At 42.4% G+C, this 20,659-nt stretch overlaps 1 protein-coding gene across 2 annotated transcripts; it reads left to right on the top strand.

The window, feature by feature from the left end:
• The first annotated feature begins 466 nt into the window (after positions 1–466).
• Positions 467–18,968, top strand: LOC106603451 (nucleoporin 88). Of its 2 annotated transcripts, XM_014197157.3 has the most exons (17): positions 467–742; positions 5,584–5,753; positions 6,150–6,275; positions 6,467–6,553; positions 6,657–6,833; positions 11,510–11,690; positions 11,887–12,034; positions 12,227–12,325; positions 12,448–12,538; positions 12,736–12,840; positions 15,900–16,052; positions 16,340–16,465; positions 17,207–17,272; positions 17,820–17,900; positions 18,106–18,232; positions 18,321–18,439; positions 18,615–18,968. In XM_014197157.3, exons 1-17 carry the CDS (start codon positions 509–511, stop codon positions 18,676–18,678), a joined length of 2,154 nt encoding a protein of 717 aa, XP_014052632.3. In that variant the 5' UTR covers positions 467–508; the 3' UTR covers positions 18,679–18,968. The 2 variants fall into 2 exon arrangements, with proteins under 2 accessions (XP_014052632.3, XP_082830748.1); XM_082974622.1 differs by lacking the exons at positions 15,900–16,052; positions 16,340–16,465; positions 17,207–17,272; ... (2 more) ...; positions 18,321–18,439; positions 18,615–18,968 and adding an exon at positions 13,616–15,591.
• The last annotated feature ends 1,691 nt before the right edge of the window (positions 18,969–20,659 follow it).

Raw genomic sequence — 20,659 nt, 5'->3', positions numbered from 1 at the left:
AATGTCGCTGACAACCACAGGAAGGCATGGTCGTTTATAAGCAAAGGTTATAAACAGTAATACATCTCTGCCACGATTTTGTTTGGCAGTATTTTATTATTGCATACTGATTGTCCTGTATTTCCTAAATACCCCAAAATGTGTAATAATAATAATGCATTGTGTAACTTACATTTGAAAGCATTTTCAATGTATTGTAACGACGTCGTTACAGTATGTAGGCAAGTGTGCAGTTATGCTGTGTGAGTTTGGCAAATGGAATATTGCAACCATTTTCACTTCCTTGACTGTTGTTACATAGCATCATTTTGTAGCAACTATGTTGTTACTATGTATCAACTCTTGAGGTAACTTTCGTTTCAATATCAGTGGTTGTAAAAACTCAATTCCCATTTTTTACATATTCAGCTTTGCCTCTGGATCTGATTGGATTATAGAGTTGTATGAATCCTGAAGCTCGTTTTCATTGGTAGGATTCTAAAATCGTAATTTTCAGACGATAGGAAAAATGGCGGCGTTTGCTGGAGAGCGATGGCGAAGCGAGCTACCAAGTCATGATATTTTTTATAAATTACGAGAGGAACTTGATTTGGAACCCAAAGCGAATTGCAGAACTGTAAAGAGTCTTACATTTTGCCTCAATGGTGACATATTCTTGTGGGATGACGCAGACAGTGTTTTTTACACGACAAATCTGAGGCAGCTCAATTCAGAGGACAGCTTTGAGAGTGTGAAATACCAGGTGAGTAAATTACTAGATAACTTGTTTAAAGGTTGGTTGTTCATCTAGCGAGCTACTTTCTGCTAAGTTTTTTTAAACGAATTATATTAGATAGAATAGTCTCTGCAGTGTAATTACAGTCAGTTGCCACTCCCATTAATTCCTGGCACAATATGCAATCACTTTCACGTTGGCGTTGTCTGAACTCAATGTTTCCTATAATTTTTTTCCAGCAGCGGTGGCAAAGTTAGCAAAATGAGTTAAGAATTGCAATTCTACACATTTTGTCATAGAGATGAGAGATATTTTTTTTTAAGTCACTGTCCAGTGAAAATCTAACTTTTGAAAGTTCATATTCTGTTAACTCCTACCCAAATAATGTTGTTGACTCGTCCTGTACTCGTATTTGTGGCCAAAGCATAAATAGGGAAAAACGACTTAAACTCCACCTCAAACTATAAGCGGTCTAAAAGAGGACGAACTGGCTAATCAGTGGTCTACTCATATTCATATTTTTGCACCCACACCGTTCGGTTGTTGGGGTACGCCCACTCCATTCCAACACAGAAAGCTGCTTTAAGGATCTGCCCCTTTTTTTCCTTCCAATTTTCGTCTAAAATGACACTCAAATCTAACTGCCTGTAGCTCATGCCCTGAAGCAAGCATATTCTTGGTACCATGTGAAAGGAAACACTTTGAAGTTTGTGGAAATGTGAAAGGAATGTTGGAGAATATAACACAATAGATCTGGTAAAAGATAATACAAAGACAAAACCAACCGTTCTTTTGTATTTTTTTTGTACCATCGTCTTTGAAATGCAAGAGAAAGGCCATAATGTATTATTCCAGCCAAGGTGCAATTTAGATTTTGGCCACTAGATGGCAGCAGTGTGTGTGTAAAGTTTATACTGATCCAATGAACCATTGCATTTCTGTTCAAAATGATGTATCAAGACTGCCAAAATGTGCCTAATTTGTTTATTAATAACTTTTCATGTTCAAAATTGTGCACTCTCCTCAGACAATAGCATGGTATTATTTCACTGTAATAGCTACTGTAAATTGGACAGTGCAATTAGATTAACAAGAATTTAAGCTTTCTGCCAATATCAGATATGTCTATGTCCTGGGAGATTTTCTTGTTACTTACAACCTCATGCTAACCACATTAGCCTACGTTAGCTCAACCGTCCCGTGGATGGGACACCGATCCCAAAGAAGTTATAACATACTTAATAAAAATAATTGGAAGGGAACATTTCATTCATAAGTAATTATAGGTCATATTTCATAGGAATCTGGAACACTGGACAGTGACTTTAAAGCTAATTTCCTGCAATTCTACACATTTTGCCATGGCTTATGCATGTTCTTATGCTATCTGAGTGACTCAAACATAGCAAAATCAATGGGGGCCCCATGCCTAGACATTTTTGGACTGTAGTTTTCATTCTGGAGGTTGTTAGTTCTCAAAGATGATCTTATTGAAAAAATGAATAGCTCCATTATATTTTCTACATACATACTTTATATCTGGTTTTAGTCATTTCAGTTTACCCTGAATAATATTTTTTGGAGTGGAGGCCAAGATTTAGCAACTATCGTCATTTACTGCCATCACGCCCGGTGTGAACTCCCAAAAAAAGGTCTAAATAAAAATTTACAAGCAACCAAAATAATGTATCTAGGCTATGTGTTGTTTTTGACCAAGTGCACATGTGCAAAATCCACCTCTTCGGAAAGATCACTAAAAACATACCCTATATTGTGTACTTAATTTAAATATTATTGCATTCCGTGTAGCGCATGTGAAACAACAGGTTGATATGACATTCATACACTGTTGTAGAGGTCGACCGATTAATCGGAATGGCCGATTAATTAGGGCCGATTTCAAGTTTTCATAACAATCGGTAATCGGTATTTTTGGCCACCGATTTGCCGATTTTTTATTTTTTGGATCTTTTTTATACACCTTTATTTAACTAGGCAAGTCAGATTAAGAACACATTCTTGTTTTCAATGACGGCCTAGGAACGGGGGTTAACTGCCTTGTTCAGGGGGGATTCGGGGATTCGTTTTTGCAACCTTCTGGTTACTAGTCCAACGCTCTAACCACCTGCCTTACTTACATTGCACTCCACAAGGAGCCTGCATGGCAGGCTGACTACCTGTTACGCGAGGGCAGCAAGAAGCCAAGGTAAGGTGCTAGCTAGCATTAAACTTATCTTATAAAAAACTATCAATCTTAACATAATCACTAGTTAACTACACATGGTTGATGATATTACTAGTTTATCAAACGTGTCCTGCGTTGCATATAATCGATGCGGTGCCTGTTAATTTCTCATCGAATCACAGCCTACTTCGACAAACGGGTGATGATTTAACAAGCGCATTTGCGAAAAAAGCACTGTCGTTGCACCAATGTACCTAACCATAAACATCAATGCCTTTCTTTAAAATCAATACACAAGTATATGTTTTTAAACCTGCATATTTAGTTGATATTGCCTGCTAACATGAAATTGTGTCACTGCTCTTGCGCTCATTGCCTGGCTCGTTGCGAACTAATTTGCCAGAATTTTACGTAATTATGACATACCATTGAAGGTTGTGCAATGTAACAGGAATATTTAGACTTAGGGATGCCACCCGTTAGATAAAATACGGACCGGTTCCGTATTTCGCTGAAAGAAAAAAACGTTTTGTTTTCGAGATGATAGTTTCCGGATTCTACCATATTAATGACCTAAGGCTCGTATTTCTGTGTGTTTATTATATTATAATTAAGTCTATGATTTGATAGAGCAGTCTGACTGAGCGGTGGTAGGCACCAGCAGGCTCGTAAGCATTCATTCAAACAGCACTTTCGTGCGTTTTGCCAGCAGCTTTTCGCAATGCATTGCGCTGTTTATGACTTCAAGCCTGTCAACTCCCAAGATTAGGCTGGTGTAACTGATGTGAAATGGCTAGCTAGTTAGCGGGTGCGCGCTAATAGCGTTTCAAACGTCACTCGCTCTGAGACTTGGAGTAGTTGTTCCCCTTACTCTACATGGGTAACGCTGCTTCGAGGGTGGCTGTTGTCGATGTGTTCCTGGTTCGAGCCCAGGTAGGAGCGAGGAGAGGGACGGAAGCTATACTGTTACACTGGCAATACTAAAGTGCCTATAAGAACATCCAATAGTCAAAGGTATATGAAATACAAATCATATAGAGAGAAATATTCCTATAATAACTACAACCTAAAACTTCTTACCTGGGAATATTGAAGACTCATGTTAAAAGGAACCACCTGCTTTCATATGTTCTGAGCAAGGAACTTAAACGTTAGCTTTTTTACATGGCACATATTGCACTTTTACTTTCTTCTCCAACACTTTGTTTTGGCATTATTTAAACCAAATTGAACATGTTTCATTATTTATTTGAGGCTAAATTGATTTTATTGATGTATTATATTAAGTTAAAATAAGTGTTCATTCAGTATTGTTGTAATTGTCATTATTACAAATACATTTTAAAAAACGGCCGATTAATCGGTAGCGGCGTTTTTGGACCTCCAATAATCGGTATCGGCGCTGAAAAATCATAATCGGTCGACCTCTACACTGTTGTAGGTGATAAAATGGGGCGGCAGGTAGCCTAGCGGTTAGAGCGTTGGGCCAGTAACCGAAAGGTTGCTGGATCGAATCCCCGAGCTTACAAGGCCGTTCTGCCCCTGAACAAGGCAGTTAACCCACTGTTCCCTGGTAAACCATCATTGTAATTAAGAAATTGTTCTTAACTGATTTGTCTAGTTAAATAAATAAATAATAATAATCTTTCAGGATACTGCAACCTTTGCTGGATCAGCTGACCTGTGTGTGACAGCAATGAATTATACATTTTTTCAGTTGCTCATATAAAAAAAAATATGTACCTTTTTTGGAAGTACATACCGGGCGTGACAGCAGTAAACTCCATATTTGGTGAGTAATGAACATACAGTATTTTGACATAACACTTGCAGAGCTGTCTAATGGGTAAATTAATGGTAGCTAACTGGGCTAGAGAGGAGACATATTTATCATCTCCTCGTCTGTCCAGATACTGGTTCGGGCCTTGTCCAGAAAAACACATTACCTCTATATACTACCCCTTAGCACTTTTGGAGATCTGAGAGGATTGGATAGGTGTAGGCAATATGGCAAATATTCCACCTAGCTTGGCCAAGGTGGAGCTATCATATTGCCTAAACCTAATGAAATCCTCTCAAATCTCTAAGGGGCTAGGGATTGTTTCTGGACAAGGCCACTGACTTAATCAACTCCTAATCAATGTTAGCATCTACACTGAGTGTACAAAACATTAGGAACACCTTTCCAACATTGAATTGCACCGCCTTTTTGCCCTCAGAACAGCTTCAATTCGTCGGGGCATGGGCTCTACAAGGTGTCGAAAGCGTTCCTCGGGGATGCTGGCCCATGTTGACTCCAGTGCTTCCCACAGTTGTGAAGTTGGCTGGATGTCCTTTGGGTGGTGGACCATTCTTGATACACACGGGAAACTGTTGAGCAGGAAAAACCCAGCAGTGTTGCAGTTCTTAACACACTCAAACTGGTGCGCCTGGCACCTACTACCATACCTTGTTCAAAGGCACTTAAATATTTTGTCTTGCCCATTCACCCTCTAAATGGCACATATACACAATCCATGTCTCAAGACTTTAAAAACCTTTGTTTAACCTGTCTCCTCCCCTTCATCTACACTGATTTGAAGTGGATTTAACAGGTGACATCAATAAGGGATCATAGCTTTCACCTGGTCAGTCTGTCATGTTTTGTAATCAGTGTATATATTTTTTTCATTTGTTTTCTCAGACTCTGTTGTGCATCAATCCACCACGGTTCGAAGTATGCCAGGTGTTGCTGAGCCCAACACAGTACCATGTCGCACTCATTGGACAACGGGGTGCCACTGTTCTAGAATTACCACAGCGGTGGGGCAAGAGGTCAGAGTTTGAAGGAGGACGGAGCGAAGTTAACTGCAAGTGAGTATGAAACATTATCCCAATTCCCATTTCTATCATAAATAACTATCTGACTCCAACAAAGCATTTTTTTATTTTTATATCTTGGACCCTTTAGGGATCTGAAGAGCACTCTGCAGGGTCCCTACTTGAACAGTTAGGAAGCACCTGTATCATAGAGAAAAATAAACTAGAACAGAATCGTGCCATGGGCTGGAACTAAGTGGCCCATATAGCCTACTGTAAGGAAGTATCCCCATCCCACACTTATTGTCTTGAGTTCAAAGAAAATCCCATATTTTGGTTCATATCAAATAAACATTCTTACACCACTCTAAATCCTGTGTTGACTCTATTCCATGGGGTAGATTAATAAAGGATTCTCTGCTGAGTGAAATGTGGTTTACCCTCTACCAGGACTATTCCTGTAGCTGAGCGATTCTTTACCAGTTCAGCCTCAGTGACCCTGCGGCAGGCTGCCTGGTTCCCCAGTGAGACGGAGGAGCCCCACCTAGTGCTGCTGACCTCTGACAACACCATCAGGTGAACATGCACCACGCCATTTATAAAGCACTGATATATTTTTGTCTCATCAATCAATGGGTTCGTTAGCTATTGTGCCCTACTGTGATCTGCACCACCAGCTCCTACGAGTGATTTATGTGGCTATTCGTAGTTTTATACTGTATTGGCCATACAACTGCACTGCATTGACATTGTATTGGTGTGTATAGGTTCTATGGGTTGAAAGAGCCTCAGACTCCAGCTAGAGCGCTATCAGTGTCCCAATCAGAGGAGGACAGCAGTGTACACACTCGGGGGTGAGTTATTTCATCCTCTGAATTGACCAAATCAAAATATAATTGACCTACACCGTGCTATCTGGCTTACTAATGAGATCTGTCGCTCAATTCTCTTTCTCAGGCGCTCCTATGCAGCCTCTCTGGGGGAGATTGCTGTTGCGTTCGACTTTGGACCAGTGGCAAGTGCCCCTCGACAGCTCACAGGCCAGCGGTCTAAGGAGGATGTGCTGGTGTACCCTCTCTACATACTCTATGAGAATGGAGAGACCTATCTCAGCTACACTAGCCTCGCACACAGGTAAGGGGCTTAGAGGCAGTGTCTTGATTCACAATTACCTGAGTTCCGAACTTGAAGGCTGCCAAGCGCGTCTCTTTCCAGAATGAGCTTTCTCCCGCCAATTCGTGCGCATTCGGTGTTTCATAGCTTCATTGTGTGAATTGTTTGACCTTTGATTGTTAGTCTAGCAATTCCCCATTACATATATCACCAGTAGTACATTTTCCGTTAATCCTCATAATTTCTAATCTACAGTGTTTGTTTGGATTTTGTTAATGCATTCAATATGTTATTATTACAGTCGTTTACTGTTCTCTCGTTTGCAGAGTGCACAACCTATGCTACACTTGTGAGAAACAAGTTTGGGTTTATTTAATTCCGTTCACGAGTTTTGTCAATTTATTCATTATTTTGTTTGGCACGATCCTGTCAGTGTTGAGTAAAGGTAAAACACGTCCTTACTAAGGATAAAACACGTCCTTACTCAACATTGACAGGAGCGCTCCAAACAAAAGACAATGAATAAATTGACAAAACCCGTAAATAGAATGAAATAAACCAAAACTTGTTTCTCGCAAGTGTAGCATAGGTTATGAGATCTGCAAATGTGTCCACTCCGACAATGAGAACATTAAACGACTGCATTAATAATATATTGAATGCATTAACAGAATCCAAACAAACATTGTAGATTAGAAATTATGGGGATTAATGAAAATGGACTACTGGTGATTATGTATAGAAGTAGGTCTAGGCTACCTGGCCTGTGCGCAAATGTATAAATGTGCACATTTGGGGATGGCTGATAGTATATCTGATTGTCTTATCTCACCACCACTAATGAGCTGTGGAGCTTCTCAAATACATTTTTTCTTCCTCCTCAAACGGCATGTAAACAAAGTCTGTTTTTACATCCATTGAGAATTACTTTTTGTGTATTTGAAAAATCTTTCCAGCTCTCTCCCTTTCGATAACCACCTAGCCTCGGTGTGAAACAGAAAAATGTCATGCTCTGATCCAGTGCAAACGTCATTAAATACCTGATTTATTCTTATACTGTGTGCACATACAGGTGTGTCTGTCCTGAGCTGGGAAACTCTGAGAGACCAGTTGACGTACAGAGGAATGTGATTGAAAGAACATGAACAAACTGCCATGCATAGACAATGTGTTTTATAGGATATTTATTTTTTATCCGGATATTTTCTACCTGCAATGTTTTTATTTGTTGGCTTTATGTAGGCTATTTTTTATCTAGTTAGCAATGGAAGTTAGGCCTACTTGCATTGGTATATAGGCCTATCTCTGCATTCTGTGCTAAGTTCTTTAGCTGCCAATAGCTCACGTCACGCATTTCCATACAGGATTTACCCCAGTGTTTTACCCTAAAGGCTCAGACTTTTCAGTTTCCATCTACATGGGTCTGTCGGTACCCGTGTCTCACTGGGCCATGGCTTCGACGGACCTGCCCTCACTTGGGGCCAAAGGCAGGGCACTAGTACTTTTTATCCTATATTTACATAACAAAGGCTAACTGTGAATTTTAGCACCTTCTCACAGAGCATCTGTTTTGATTACACAGAGGTTGTTGATTCTGCTCTTCACAAGTTCTCACTGTCAGCCCTAGCAATGGAAACACATTCTCTAGTTTAACATAAGGGTGTGTGCACTAGTGTAAAACTGGCTTTGCAGTCAAAAAGCAGCAACGGTGTATGGACAATGTGTCCATTTGGCAGAGGCAGGCGCTCCTGCATTAGATTAATTTAAAACTTTTAGATTTGTATCATTTAGATATAATTTATATTAACCACATGACATTGATTTTGAGATACGAAGTCATTCGGTAGAAATGGTAAGATGAATTGTAAATTGGCACTCCACATGAAAAAAGTTGCTGACCCCTTTTGTAGCCTATTACCGGCAACTTCAGGAGCATAAGGACAGAATCTGCGAGGCCAGCAGCAGCGGGAGGAGGGGGGTCGGGAACACTTTTCTTTTCTTCTGGTTATCTTGATCTTTGGCTCCATCTTGAGTTATTGTCTCTTAATTATTTCATCAAACAGTGCTCTTAAAGCATCAAACAATCTCAGTGCATATAGTTGATTTTATTAAAATACATACAGTGCATTCGGAAAGTACTCAGATCCCTTGACTATTTCCACATTTTGTTACGTTAAAGCCTTATTCTAAAATGGATAAAATTATTATTATTTACTTTTTTACCCTCATCAATCTACACAATACCCCATAATAACAAAGCAAAAACTGGTTAAGAATTTTGTGACATTTGTATAAAATAAACTATCACATTTACATAAGTATTCAGACCCTTTACTCAGTACTTTGTTGAAGCCCCTTTAGCAGTGATTACAGTCTCGAGTCTTGGGTATCACGCTACAAGCGTGGCACCCCTATATTTGGGGAGTTTCTCCCATTCTTCTCTGCAGATCCTCTCAAGCTCTGTCAGGTTGGATGGGGAGCGTTGCTGCACATCTATTTGCAGGTCTCTCAGAGATATTCGTTAGGGTTCAAGACCGGGATCTGGCTGGGCCACTCAAGGACATTCAGAGACTTGTCCCGAAGTCACTCCTGCGTTGTCTTAGCTGTGTGCTTAGGGTTGTTGTCCTGTTGGAAGGTGAACTTTCACCTCAGTCTGAGGTCCTGAGCACTCTGGAGCAGGTTTTCGTCAAAGATCTCTCTGTACTTTGCTCCGTTTTTTTCCTCATACCTGACTAGTCTCCCAGTCCCTGCCGTTTGGAAAAACATCCCCACAGCATGATGCTGCCACCACAGTGCTTCACCGTAGGGATGGTGCCAGGTTTCCTCCAGATGTGACGCTTGACATTCAGGCCAAAGAGTTCAATCTTGGTTTCATCAGACCAGAGAGTCTTGTTTCTCATGGTCTGAGAGTCCTTTAGGTGCCTTTTGGCAAACTCCAAGCGGGCTGTCATGTGCCTTTTACTGAGGAGTGGCTTCCGTCTGGTCACTCTACCATAAAGGCCTGATTGGTGGAGTGCTACAGAGAAGGTTGTCCTTCTGGATGGTTCTCCCATCTCCATAGAGGAACTCTGGAGCTCTGTCAGAGTGACCATTGGGTTCTTGGTCACCTCCCTGACCTAAGCCCTGCTCCCCCCAAGGCCCTTCTCCTCCCAAGCTCTAGGAAGAGTCTTGGTGGTTCCAAACTTCTTCCATTTAAAAATTATGGAGGCTGTGTTCTTGGGGACCTTCAATGATGCAGACATTTTTTGGTACCCTTCCCCAGATCTGTGCCTCGACACAATCCTGTCTTGGAGCTCTACGGACAATTCCTTTGACATTATGGCTTGTTTTTTGTTCTGACGTGCTGTCAACTGTGGGACCTTATATAGACAGGTGTGTGCCTTTCCAAATCATGTCCATTCAATTGAATTGACCACAGGTGGACTCCAATCAAGTTGTAGAAACATCAAGAATGATCAATGGAAACAGGATGCACCTGAGCTCAATTTCGAGTCTCATAGCAAAGGGTCTGAATACTTATGTAAATAATACCCAATAACGTTGGGTATTGTGTATAAATTGATAAAAAAAAAAATGTTTTAGAGTAAGGCTGTAAAGTAACAAAATGTGGAAAAAGTCAAGAGGTCTGAATACTTTCCGAATGCACTGTATGTATGGAGATATGCACGTTTTAAAATTTAGAACAATCAGTTGGTCGAAAGAACAGATGACTCGGTCGACCAAGATTTGTATGAGGTTGGGAAAGCCAGAGTCGGCTTCCAGTTAGTTGTGTTCTCTTGCTTGGTCTGATTGAATTCCAATGAATAAAACACGGTGAGGCTTATTCAGTCGACCTTATAAATATATACTGAACAAAAATATAAACGCAACATGCAACAATTTCAACGATTTTACTGAATTACAGTTCATATATGGAAATCAGTCAATTTAAGTAAATGAATTAGGCCCTATTCTATGGATTTCAACATGACTGGGCAGGGGCGCAGCCATGGTTGGGCCTGGGAAGGCATAGGCCCACCCACTTGGGAGCCAGGCTCAGCCAATCAGTATTAGTTTTTCCTCACAAAAGGGCTTTATTACAGACAAAAATAGTCCTCAGTTTCATCAGCTGTCCAGGTGGCTGTTCCCCGACGATCCGGCAGGTGAAGAAGCCAGATGTGGAGGTCCTGGGCTGGCGTGGTTACACGTGGTCTGCGGTTGTGAGGCCGTTTGGACGTACTGCCAAATTCTCTAAAACGAAGTTGGAGGCGGCTTATGGTAGAGAAATTTAGATTAAATTCTCTGGCAACAGCTCTGGTGGACATTCCTGCAGTGAGCACGCCAATTGCACACTCCCTCAACTTGAGACATCTGTAGCATTGTGTTGTGACAAAACTGCACATTTTAGTGGCCTTTTATTGTCCCCAGCACAAGGTGCAACTGTGTAATGATCATGCTGTTTAATCAGTTTCTTGATATGCCACACCTGTCAGGTGGAGGGATTATTTTGGCAAAGGAGAAATGCTTACTAACAGGGATGTAAACACATTTGTGTTCATTCGAGAAAAACGCCTTTTGTGCGGATGGGAGATTTTATATGTTGCGTTTATATTTTTGTTCAGTATATTATGCTACTGTTTGAGGAAAATGTAATAAAATATCCATAATAGGAATCTCATTCGAATCTCATTCCTAGACCCTATTTTTCTGTCTTTCAGTTCGGGTAGCCTCAGTAAGCCCAGTGGGCCCTTACTCATGTACCCCGCGGCAGAGGATAACTATGGTTACGACGCCTGTGCCGTGCTCTGCCTGCCCTGCGTGCCCAACATCCTGGTCATCGCCACAGAAACGGGCACACTGTATCACTGCGTGGTGCTGGAAGCAGAGGAGGAGACAGGAGTAAGTTCTGTACTAGACTGTGCAACGTTACAGAATATTTAGATAGAAATGTTTTGTGATAAACAGATATGATTGTCTATCTAGTAGAACAGGGAATCGTGTTGGCTCTATTCATTACATATATCTGTACAATTCTGAACATTTCACCTCACGCAATGTCCATGGAGGAATTTTCTTCTCTGTGTGTGATTGACAGGCAGTGGAGAAGTGGATGCGGGGCTCGGAGGCGGTGCCCTCTCTCTATGTGTTTGAGTGTGTAGAGCTGGAGCTTACCCTCAAACTGGCCGCTGGGGAGGAGGAGTTTGTGGAGTCTGACTTCACCTGCCCAATCATACTGCACAGAGGTGAGTGAGTCATGCTGATTGGTTGGTATAGTTGAATGCTAAAATGGGATCCATTGATGCTTCTCACCAGGTCTTGATGTCTCAAAGTCCACACCCCATCATCATGTTTGTCAAATGTACTTTGAATGTGATTTGTTTTCTTCTGTGGTGTTCCTTATGTTTCATTGAAACTTGCTTTATGCCCTATTGCAGACCCCCTGTGCCAGCACAGATACCACTGCACGCATGAGGCAGGAGTGCACAGTGTAGGCCTCACTTGGTTCAACAAACTGCACAAGTTCCTCCAGTCAGGTGAGGCCTTCATGTCCAGATGGGGTGTCAATTCAATTGCGTTGTTTACCACATAAATCGGAGGCGGTTAGTGCATGTTAGTGAATTAATTTGCCTGATGTGCCATAATGCTCTCTCCACAGATGAGGAGGACAAGGATAGTCTTCAGGAGCTGGCTGCTGAACACCGCTGCATCGTAGAGCACATCCTCTGTACCAGGCCTCTTAGTAGCAGGTAGCACTACAACTATCAAGGCACCAGATATTAATATGATGACATTGAATAGATTGAGATTGTAATTGGCAGCCCTTAGTCATAAGTACCAACTTGGGACTGTTGTCATAGATTGTCAACGTGGCAGTAAATGTTGTTTGCTCGTGTATTTAAAAATACATTTAAAAAAACATCTCTCTCTCGCTCTTTGGCCACAGTTTGTCAGCTCCAGTACGGGGCTTCTGGATTGTGTCTGACCTGTCTTTGGGTGCCACCATGATCTGCATTACCAGCACCTACGAGTGTCTACTACTGCCTCTCCTGTACGGTTCAGTATGGACTCAAGTGTTTTGGTCAATTTCATTTTTGATTGTCAATTCTGGAATGATAATGGACTATTATTTTTTTATTTCATTATATAGGAGTAGGGTTGCAAAGGGTTGGGAACTTTCCGCTAAATTTCCAGAAGTTTTCCATGGGAAGTTAAGCCTGGAATGTTTGCTTAAATTCATCAAAAAAGTTAGCTTATAACAGTGAACCTTTTTTGTGGGATACACATAAGGCAATTCTAGGTCTTGTGTCATATTTTGGTTAAACTATCCCCAATTCAATGGAATTGCAACCCTCTGCATGTACAGTGCATTCTTCCATCACATGTACAGTGCACTCTTCTATCCCATGTACAGCTGATTCTCAAGATCTTGCACACTAATGAGATGTTATTGAGCCCACACTACTACACTGTCTGAGCCAAGGACTACATGCTTTCTGGGAAGTTTTGATTACAATACTGGGTGGGGTGACTATATTTTATATGACATACAAAGTTTTTTAGTTAACTAGTAAGTAGTAGCCTACAGCAAAGTGTGTTTAAATAATTTTTACTCAACAATTTCTGCTAGTTAGTTTTTGCTACCATGTGGTTTTAGCTTGCTTGAGCCTGCTAACTGAGGAGTGTTAATTCACCTGTTTCCATACATGTTTAATTTAAAAACATTTATCTTACAAAAGAGTTGTTTAATCTAACTGCTTAACTATTTATCTGTACATGGAATTGTATTTGTTGTTTTTTTACTCATTGTTTTCTAATCTTTACAGGAAAATGCCACGTGCACTATCTGATGTGTGGAGACATTTCACTGCAGCTAATGTAGAAGGAAAAGCTGTGTACATTTGCAAATACTGTGCCAAATCATATGTGAAGAATGCAACAAAGATGCAGAATCATCTGGCCAAGTGCATAAAGCTCCCCCAGCGCTCACAACAAGCAACCTCTGACAAAAGTCCCTCTACTTCTATTCAAGGTGAAAATGATGAATCGGACACCTTATCAATAGCAACAGCTCATGGTCCTCCTGGAATCAGAAGTGTTTTTGACTCAATGGAGGAACGTAGTCAGAGAAATGCGGATGAATGTCTTGCTCGAGCTGTGTATGCAGCTGGTTCACCTCTGATGTTCACAGGCAATGTGTATTGGAAAAGATTTCTGAATGTTCTTCGCCCAGCATACACCCCTCCAACCAGCATGCTTTATCTACTCATTTGCTGGATGCAGAGTTCAAGTGAAGGTCAAGCAATTCATAGAGAAAGCAGACTGTATTGCAAGCATCTCTGATGGGTGGTCGAATGTTTGTGGGCAAGGAATAATTAACTACATCATCTCCACCCCTCAACCAGTATTCTACAAGAGCACAGACACACCGGTCTCTACATTGCAGATGAGCTGAAGGCAGTCATCAATGACCTTGGACCACAGAAGGTATTTGCACTGGTGACAGACAATGCTGCGAACATGAAGGCTGCTTGATCTAAAGTGGAGGAGTCCTACCCTCACATCACACCCATTGGCTGTGCTGCTCATGCATTGAATCTGCTCCTCAAGGACATCATGGCACTGAAAACAATGGATATACTCTACAAGAGAGCCAAGGAAATGGTTAGGTATGTGAAGGGTCATCAAGGTATAGCAGGAATCTACCTCACCAAGCAAAGTGAGAAGAATAAGAGCACCACATTGAAGCTGCCCAGCAACACCCGTTGGGGTGGTGTTGTCATCATGTTTGACAGTCTCCTGGAGGGGAAGGAGTCTCCAAGAAATGACCATATTACAGTCTGCCGATATGGACAGCCCCATCAAGAGGATCCTCCTGGATGATGTATTTTGGGAGAGAGTGGTAAGCAGCCTGAAACTCCTGAAACCTATAGCAGTAGCCATTGCACGGATTGAGGGAGACAATGCCATCCTGTCTGATGTTCAGACTCTGCTTGCAGATGACAGAGAAGAAATCCGTACTGCCCTGCCCACTTCACTGTTGCTCCAAGCAGAGGAAACTGCAGTTCTGAAATGCATCAAAAAGCGTGAAGACTTCTGCCTGAAGCCCATACACGCCGCAACGTACATGTTGGACCCCAAGTATGCTGGCAAGAGCATCCTGTCTGTTGCAGAAATCAACAAGGCCTATGGTGTTATTACTACCGTGTCTCGCCACCTTGGCCTGGATGAGGGCAAGGTTCTTGGCAGTCTGGCGAAGTACACTTCCAAGTAAGGGCTTTGGGATGGAAATGCAATATGGCAGTTGTGCCAACATATCTCATCAGCCACCTGGTGGAAGGGACTTAGTGGATCTGAGGCTCTTTCCTCTGTTGCCTCCATCATCCTCCAAATCCCAGCAACATCAACCGCCTCAGAGCACAACTAGTCCTTGTTTGTAAACACACGCACAAAAGCACGCAACTGACCAAGGGTTGAAAAATCGGTGGCCATCCGGGCAAATTTAAGGCTTTTTGAGCCTGACCACGAGCCATCCTCAACAAGGTTGGAAAGTGACAGTGAAGATGAGGCCTCAGAGTCTGATGTTCAAGAGGTGGACATTGAGTAGGTCCAGGGAGAAGACGTTGAAGCCTGAGAGGAAGACAACCAAAGCTTTAGTTTCTAGACTATAATTTTACAGATGTATGTTAAAAATGTTTTTTCGGAGATGCGATGGTTCATTCAATATTCCCTTTTGTTGTTCAGTGAAATCATCCCATGTGAAGAGTCAACTCATTTAATTAAAGTTCAATTCATAACTAAATCTTTTTTTTTTTTCTATTGGAAGGATTTAATAATTTGTAATTATGTCTACTTATGATAAGGTAAAAGGTTTGTTTCTGTTTCCATATGATATGGTAAATATATCCAATGCAAAAAACATCTACGTTTAAATGGTATTAATATTCATTTATCATATATTCCCGTTAATTCCCACAGAAAGTTTCCACCTCTGACTATTCCACAAAATGTGCAACCCTATGCAGGGAGCATTATCAGTCCAAACATAAAAAAATATATAGATAGGAAAGTGTGTCACAGGCTGATGGTGCATGTCTATGTGTGTCCTAGGAGTTCCATCCGGCCTCCCACTCCTCCCCTGCTGTGTTCCTACCCAGGGGTAGGCTCAGCTAGCTCTCCTCTGCGTGGATTGCACAACAACTACTTTGAGCAGCACATTCGAAACATCCTAGCCCGAAGCTCCACCAATCCTCTCATGCTGAGGTAACACACTCACCACAGTACAGTGAAAACACCCCTGTAGGATGATCTTGGATTTGTACAGATGCTTATTTTGACTCCATAGCAACATGCTTTGGCATCATGCTGAGCCATTTTGACATGTAGTATCCTCCCTTGTGGCTGTTGGAATGACAATATATTCTCAATGAACTGGCTTGATAACGGTTAGATCAAACTTTACAGAATGCCCAGCTTCTGCTATAAACAAAAAGACCACTATTATTCTTGGTTTATTGTGTGGTCTCAGTCATGTTGTCCTGTGCTTTTAGGGCAGGGGACAAGGACACATCGTCCCCTCCTCCAGAGTGTCTCCAGCTGCTGAGCAGAGCCACCCAGGTGTTCAGAGAGGAGTACATCCTCAAACAGGATATGGCCCGTGAGGAGATGCAGAGAAGGTAAATGTCACTCATTAACAGATAAATACACACATATTTAATCAACAACACACATGATCACTTGTAGTTGTAGTTCTGACACACACACACACAGGCGTGGTCAAAATCTGTCTTGCTTACTTTTTACTAAAACTCAATACTGTGTACTAATATTATTACATACTATTTATAACGTACTTTGTGTAAAAACGTATGCAGTAAGCAACACATATCAACATACTACTTACTCATCCATACTGAGAAGGCGTCATCTAAATTGCAATCGTGTTTGTTCCCCGCCAATCGTACATTTTTGTAGAGCACTTCCCCTATTCTATGTCTTCCCTGTGGCTCAGTTGGTAGAGCATGGTGTTTGCAACGCCAGCATGGTGTGTGCAACGCCAGGGTTGTGGGTTTGATTCCCACGGGGGGCCAGTACAAAAAAAAATGCATGAAATGTATGCATTCACTACTGTAAGTCGCTCTGGATAAGAGTGTCTGCTAAATGACTCAAATGCCTAATTATCAGCTGTGTCAAACACACGTGAATGTGAAAAGACTATTCTCTTCCTCAATGTGTTCAGTGAATTCTACTTGATGCTGAGTATGACATCCTGACATTTAAAGCGTTCAAAATTTCACATACTATAAAACATCCTATTTTCGGGCATACCCAAAAAGCGTACTATTTAGAACTCAAGTATGGGTAATTGGACACAGCCATGTCAGGAAGCATGTTGTTGATTGGTTTTTCTTCTTCAGGGTGAAACTGCTGACAGGACAGAAGAACAAGCAGCTTGAGGACCTGGCCCTGTGCAGAGAGGAGAGGTAAATAGTTTCCCAATAAACTTTGTGCTTGATGCCCATAGCTATGCACTCCCAAGGCTTACAGCAACTCAGAATTGTGCTATAACAATGAAAGCACTTAAAATAATGATGAAACATTGTAATACTAATGCATTTCACTTATGCTATGCTTTTTCTACTTACAGAATGAGGTAAAGTGAAAGACAGGGACATGTATTGCATGAAGAATAGGTAGCGGTAGCTGCAGATGTGAAAAAGGCTTGAGACAATGCGTCTTACAGTGCATCAGTTATCAGCAGTGGTAGAAATGTGCTCATGTGTATTTATTATCCTGTTTCCTCCCAGTGTACATATAATATGATTATTCAATGAGGTCACATTCATATGTAATTGAATGTGATGTGACTGATTTGGTTTGACCGGCAGTCTGGGGTTGATAATGCAATTAGAGGCCAAACAGAACTCTTTGAATTACAGTGATGGAAGTACTGAGGCTTCATGAGCTTTACCATGCATTTCATATACTTTGGAGCTATTCTTTATCTTGTATTTATTTTTCTATCAATAGGAAAAGCCTGCGAGAGTCTGCAGAGCGTCTGGCTGATAAGTACGAGGATGCCAAGTATCGCCAGGAGGCCACCATGAACAGGTAGCTAGCTACACCCGTCACTCTACGCTCCTCTTTCAAATCTAATCTAATCTTCATGGCTTGTTTCAGAAGTCTATATTTGTTCATACATTTTGTTTTTAAAGTCTTCAAAACAGTCAGACACCCAAGCAACATAAGAACTGACTAACTCTCTCAACAAAAAAAGCTATCTGCTTCAGAGCTTCTATTACATCAACTATTCCAGGGTGAAGCAGGTTCTGGGCAGTCTGCGCAGTCAGCTCCCCGTTCTGTCTGACAGTGAGAAAGACATGAAGAAAGAGCTCCAGACTATCAACGACCAACTGCGTCACCTGGGCAACGGCATCAAACAGGTGAGCTGCCCTCTTGGTCTCTGTCATCCTCATGGAGCCTCGTACTGGTTCACAGTAATAACTGGGCTAGTGTCTTATCTTCTCCCAGGTAAATATGAAGAAGGAGTACCAGAAGAAACAGATGGACAAAGGGGTGTCTCCAGCCAGGGCTACTGTCGCCCTCAACGCGCACCAGAGGAAGTGTGTCCAGGAGGTTATAAAAGAACAGTGAGTATGAGCAGCTCTTCCCTGGGTGTTATGCCAGCCTGCTGGCTGTATGATACCCATTGACCCGTTTTGTTTGGAGATGGTCCCAAATTTTTTACGTTGTCCCTACTGTTTAATGTTGGCCCTCTGTCTTGTTTAATATGATCTAGCAGTGTTGTTTCCCTCTCTCTTCCAGGGGAGAGCACATAGGAGAAATTATGAAACAGATCAAGGACATCAAGAACCATTTCAGTTTCTGAGAGCGTTAAGGGAGCCATCCTTCATATACAGCTATCCCACTGCTTTCCAAACAACCAAAATAATAATGAAGCACTATTGTTAATACTTAGTCAAAGCTTGCTAAAATAGTCTGTCTCATGACATGTCAACTCATTGACTCATAAGGCATTGTCAGCCATAATGTCAGATTTTTGGAACCAGTCATTGAAATGGGAAAATGTTGTATACGTGAGTCTACACAAGGTTTTATACACAGACAAATATACATTAATGGTATCTGGAGAATAAAAGTAATGCATGTACAGAACTACCCATTTTTCAAATGTGTTTATTTTAACTCCGCATGAACACATACTGGTCTGGGTGGGGATCTTATCTTCAGCTTCGCCATTAGGCACTTACCGCAGTTTCTCATATTGCATGACTTGCTCCTGTCTATGATTTACAGGGCTGTCACCTTGGAGGGGAGTTGGTCTCATGGTTCAAGTGTGACAGCAGTTTTTAATCTCCATACATTCTTTGATGCATTGAGTCTACATTTACGTCATTTAGCAGACGCTCTTATCCAGAGCAACTTACAAAATGGTGCATTCACCTTATGATATCCAGTGGAACAACCACTTTACAATAGTGCATCTAAATCTTTTAAGGGGGGGGGGGGGGGGTTAGAAGGATTACTTTATCCTATCCTAGGTATTCCTTAAAGAGGTGGGGTTTCAGGTGTCTCCGGAAGGTGGTGATTGACTCCGCTGTCCTGGCGTCGTGAGGGAGCTTGTTCCACCATTGGGGTGCCAGAGCAGCGAACAGTTTTGACTGGGCTGAGCAGGAACTGTGCTTCCTCAGAGGTAGGGGGGCCAGCAGGCCAGTGGTGGATGAACGCAGTGCCCTTGTTTGGGTGTAGGGCCTGATCAGAGCCTGAAGGTATGGAGGTGCCGTTCCCTTCACAGCTCCGTATGCAATCACCATGGTCTTGTAGCGGATGCGAGCTTCAACTGGAAGCCAGTGGAGAGAGCGGAGGAACGGGGTGACGTGAGAGAACTTGGGAAGGTTGAACACCAGACGGGCTGCGGCGTTCTGGATGAGTTGTAGGGGTTTAATGGCACAGGCAGGGAGCCCAGCCAACAGCGAGTTGCAGTAATCCAGACGGGAGATGACAAGTGCCTGGATTAGGACCTGCGCCGCTTCCTGTGTGAGGCAGGGTCGTACTCTGCGAATGTTGTAGAGCATGAACCTACAGGATCGGGTCACCGCCTTGATGTTAGTGGAGAACGACAGGGTGTTGTCCAGGATCACGCCAAGGTTCTTAGCACTCTGGGAGGAGGACACAAGGGAGTTGTCAACCGTGATGGCGAGATCATGGAACGGGCAGTCCTTCCCCGGGAGGAAGAGCAGCTCCGTCTTGCCGAGGTTCAGCTTGAGCTGGTGATCCGTCATCCACACTGATATGTCTGACAGACATGCAGAGATGCGATTCGCCGCCTGGTTATCAGAAGGGGGAAAGGAGAAGATTAATTGTGTGTCGTCTGCATAGCAATGATAGGAGAGACCATGTGAGGATATGACAGAGCCAAGTGACTTGGTGTATAGCGAGAATAGGAGAGGGCCTAGAACTGAGCCCTGGGGGACACCAGTGGTGAGAGCGCATGGTGCGGAGACAGATTCTCGCCACGCCACCTGGTAGGAGCGACCTGTCAGGTAGGACGCAATCCAAGCGTGGGCCGCGCCGGAGATGCCCAACTCGGAGAGGGTGGAGAGGAGGATCTGATGGTTCACAGTATCAAAGGCAGCAGATAGGTCTAGAAGGATGAGAGCAGAGGAGAGAGAGTTAGCTTTAGCAGTGCGGAGAGCCTCCGTGACACAGAGAAGAGCAGTCTCAGTTGAATGCCCAGTCTTGAAACCTGACTGATTAGGATCAAGAAGGTCATTCTGAGAGAGATAGCAGGAGAGCTGGCCAAGGACGGCACGTTCAAGAGTTTTGGAGAGAAAAGAAAGAAGGGATAC

The sequence above is a fragment of the Salmo salar genome, chromosome 04, assembly GCF_965601325.2.
Source record: "Salmo salar chromosome 04, fSalSal1, whole genome shotgun sequence".
Lineage (NCBI taxonomy): Eukaryota > Metazoa > Chordata > Actinopteri > Salmoniformes > Salmonidae > Salmo > Salmo salar.
This window is presented reverse-complemented; position numbering and strand designations above follow the sequence as displayed.

Bases quoted from the DNA above. Each gene is read 5' to 3' on its own strand.
- LOC106603451 (XM_014197157.3), top strand. From the start codon at position 509: ATGGCGGCGTTTGCTGGAGAGCGATGGCGAAGCGAGCTACCAAGTCAT. The intron at 6,276-6,466 runs GTGAACATGCAC...TGGTGTGTATAG, and splicing joins ACCTCTGACAACACCATCAG to GTTCTATGGGTTGAAAGAGC. The intron at 12,035-12,226 runs GTGAGTGAGTCA...GCCCTATTGCAG, and splicing joins CCCAATCATACTGCACAGAG to ACCCCCTGTGCCAGCACAGA.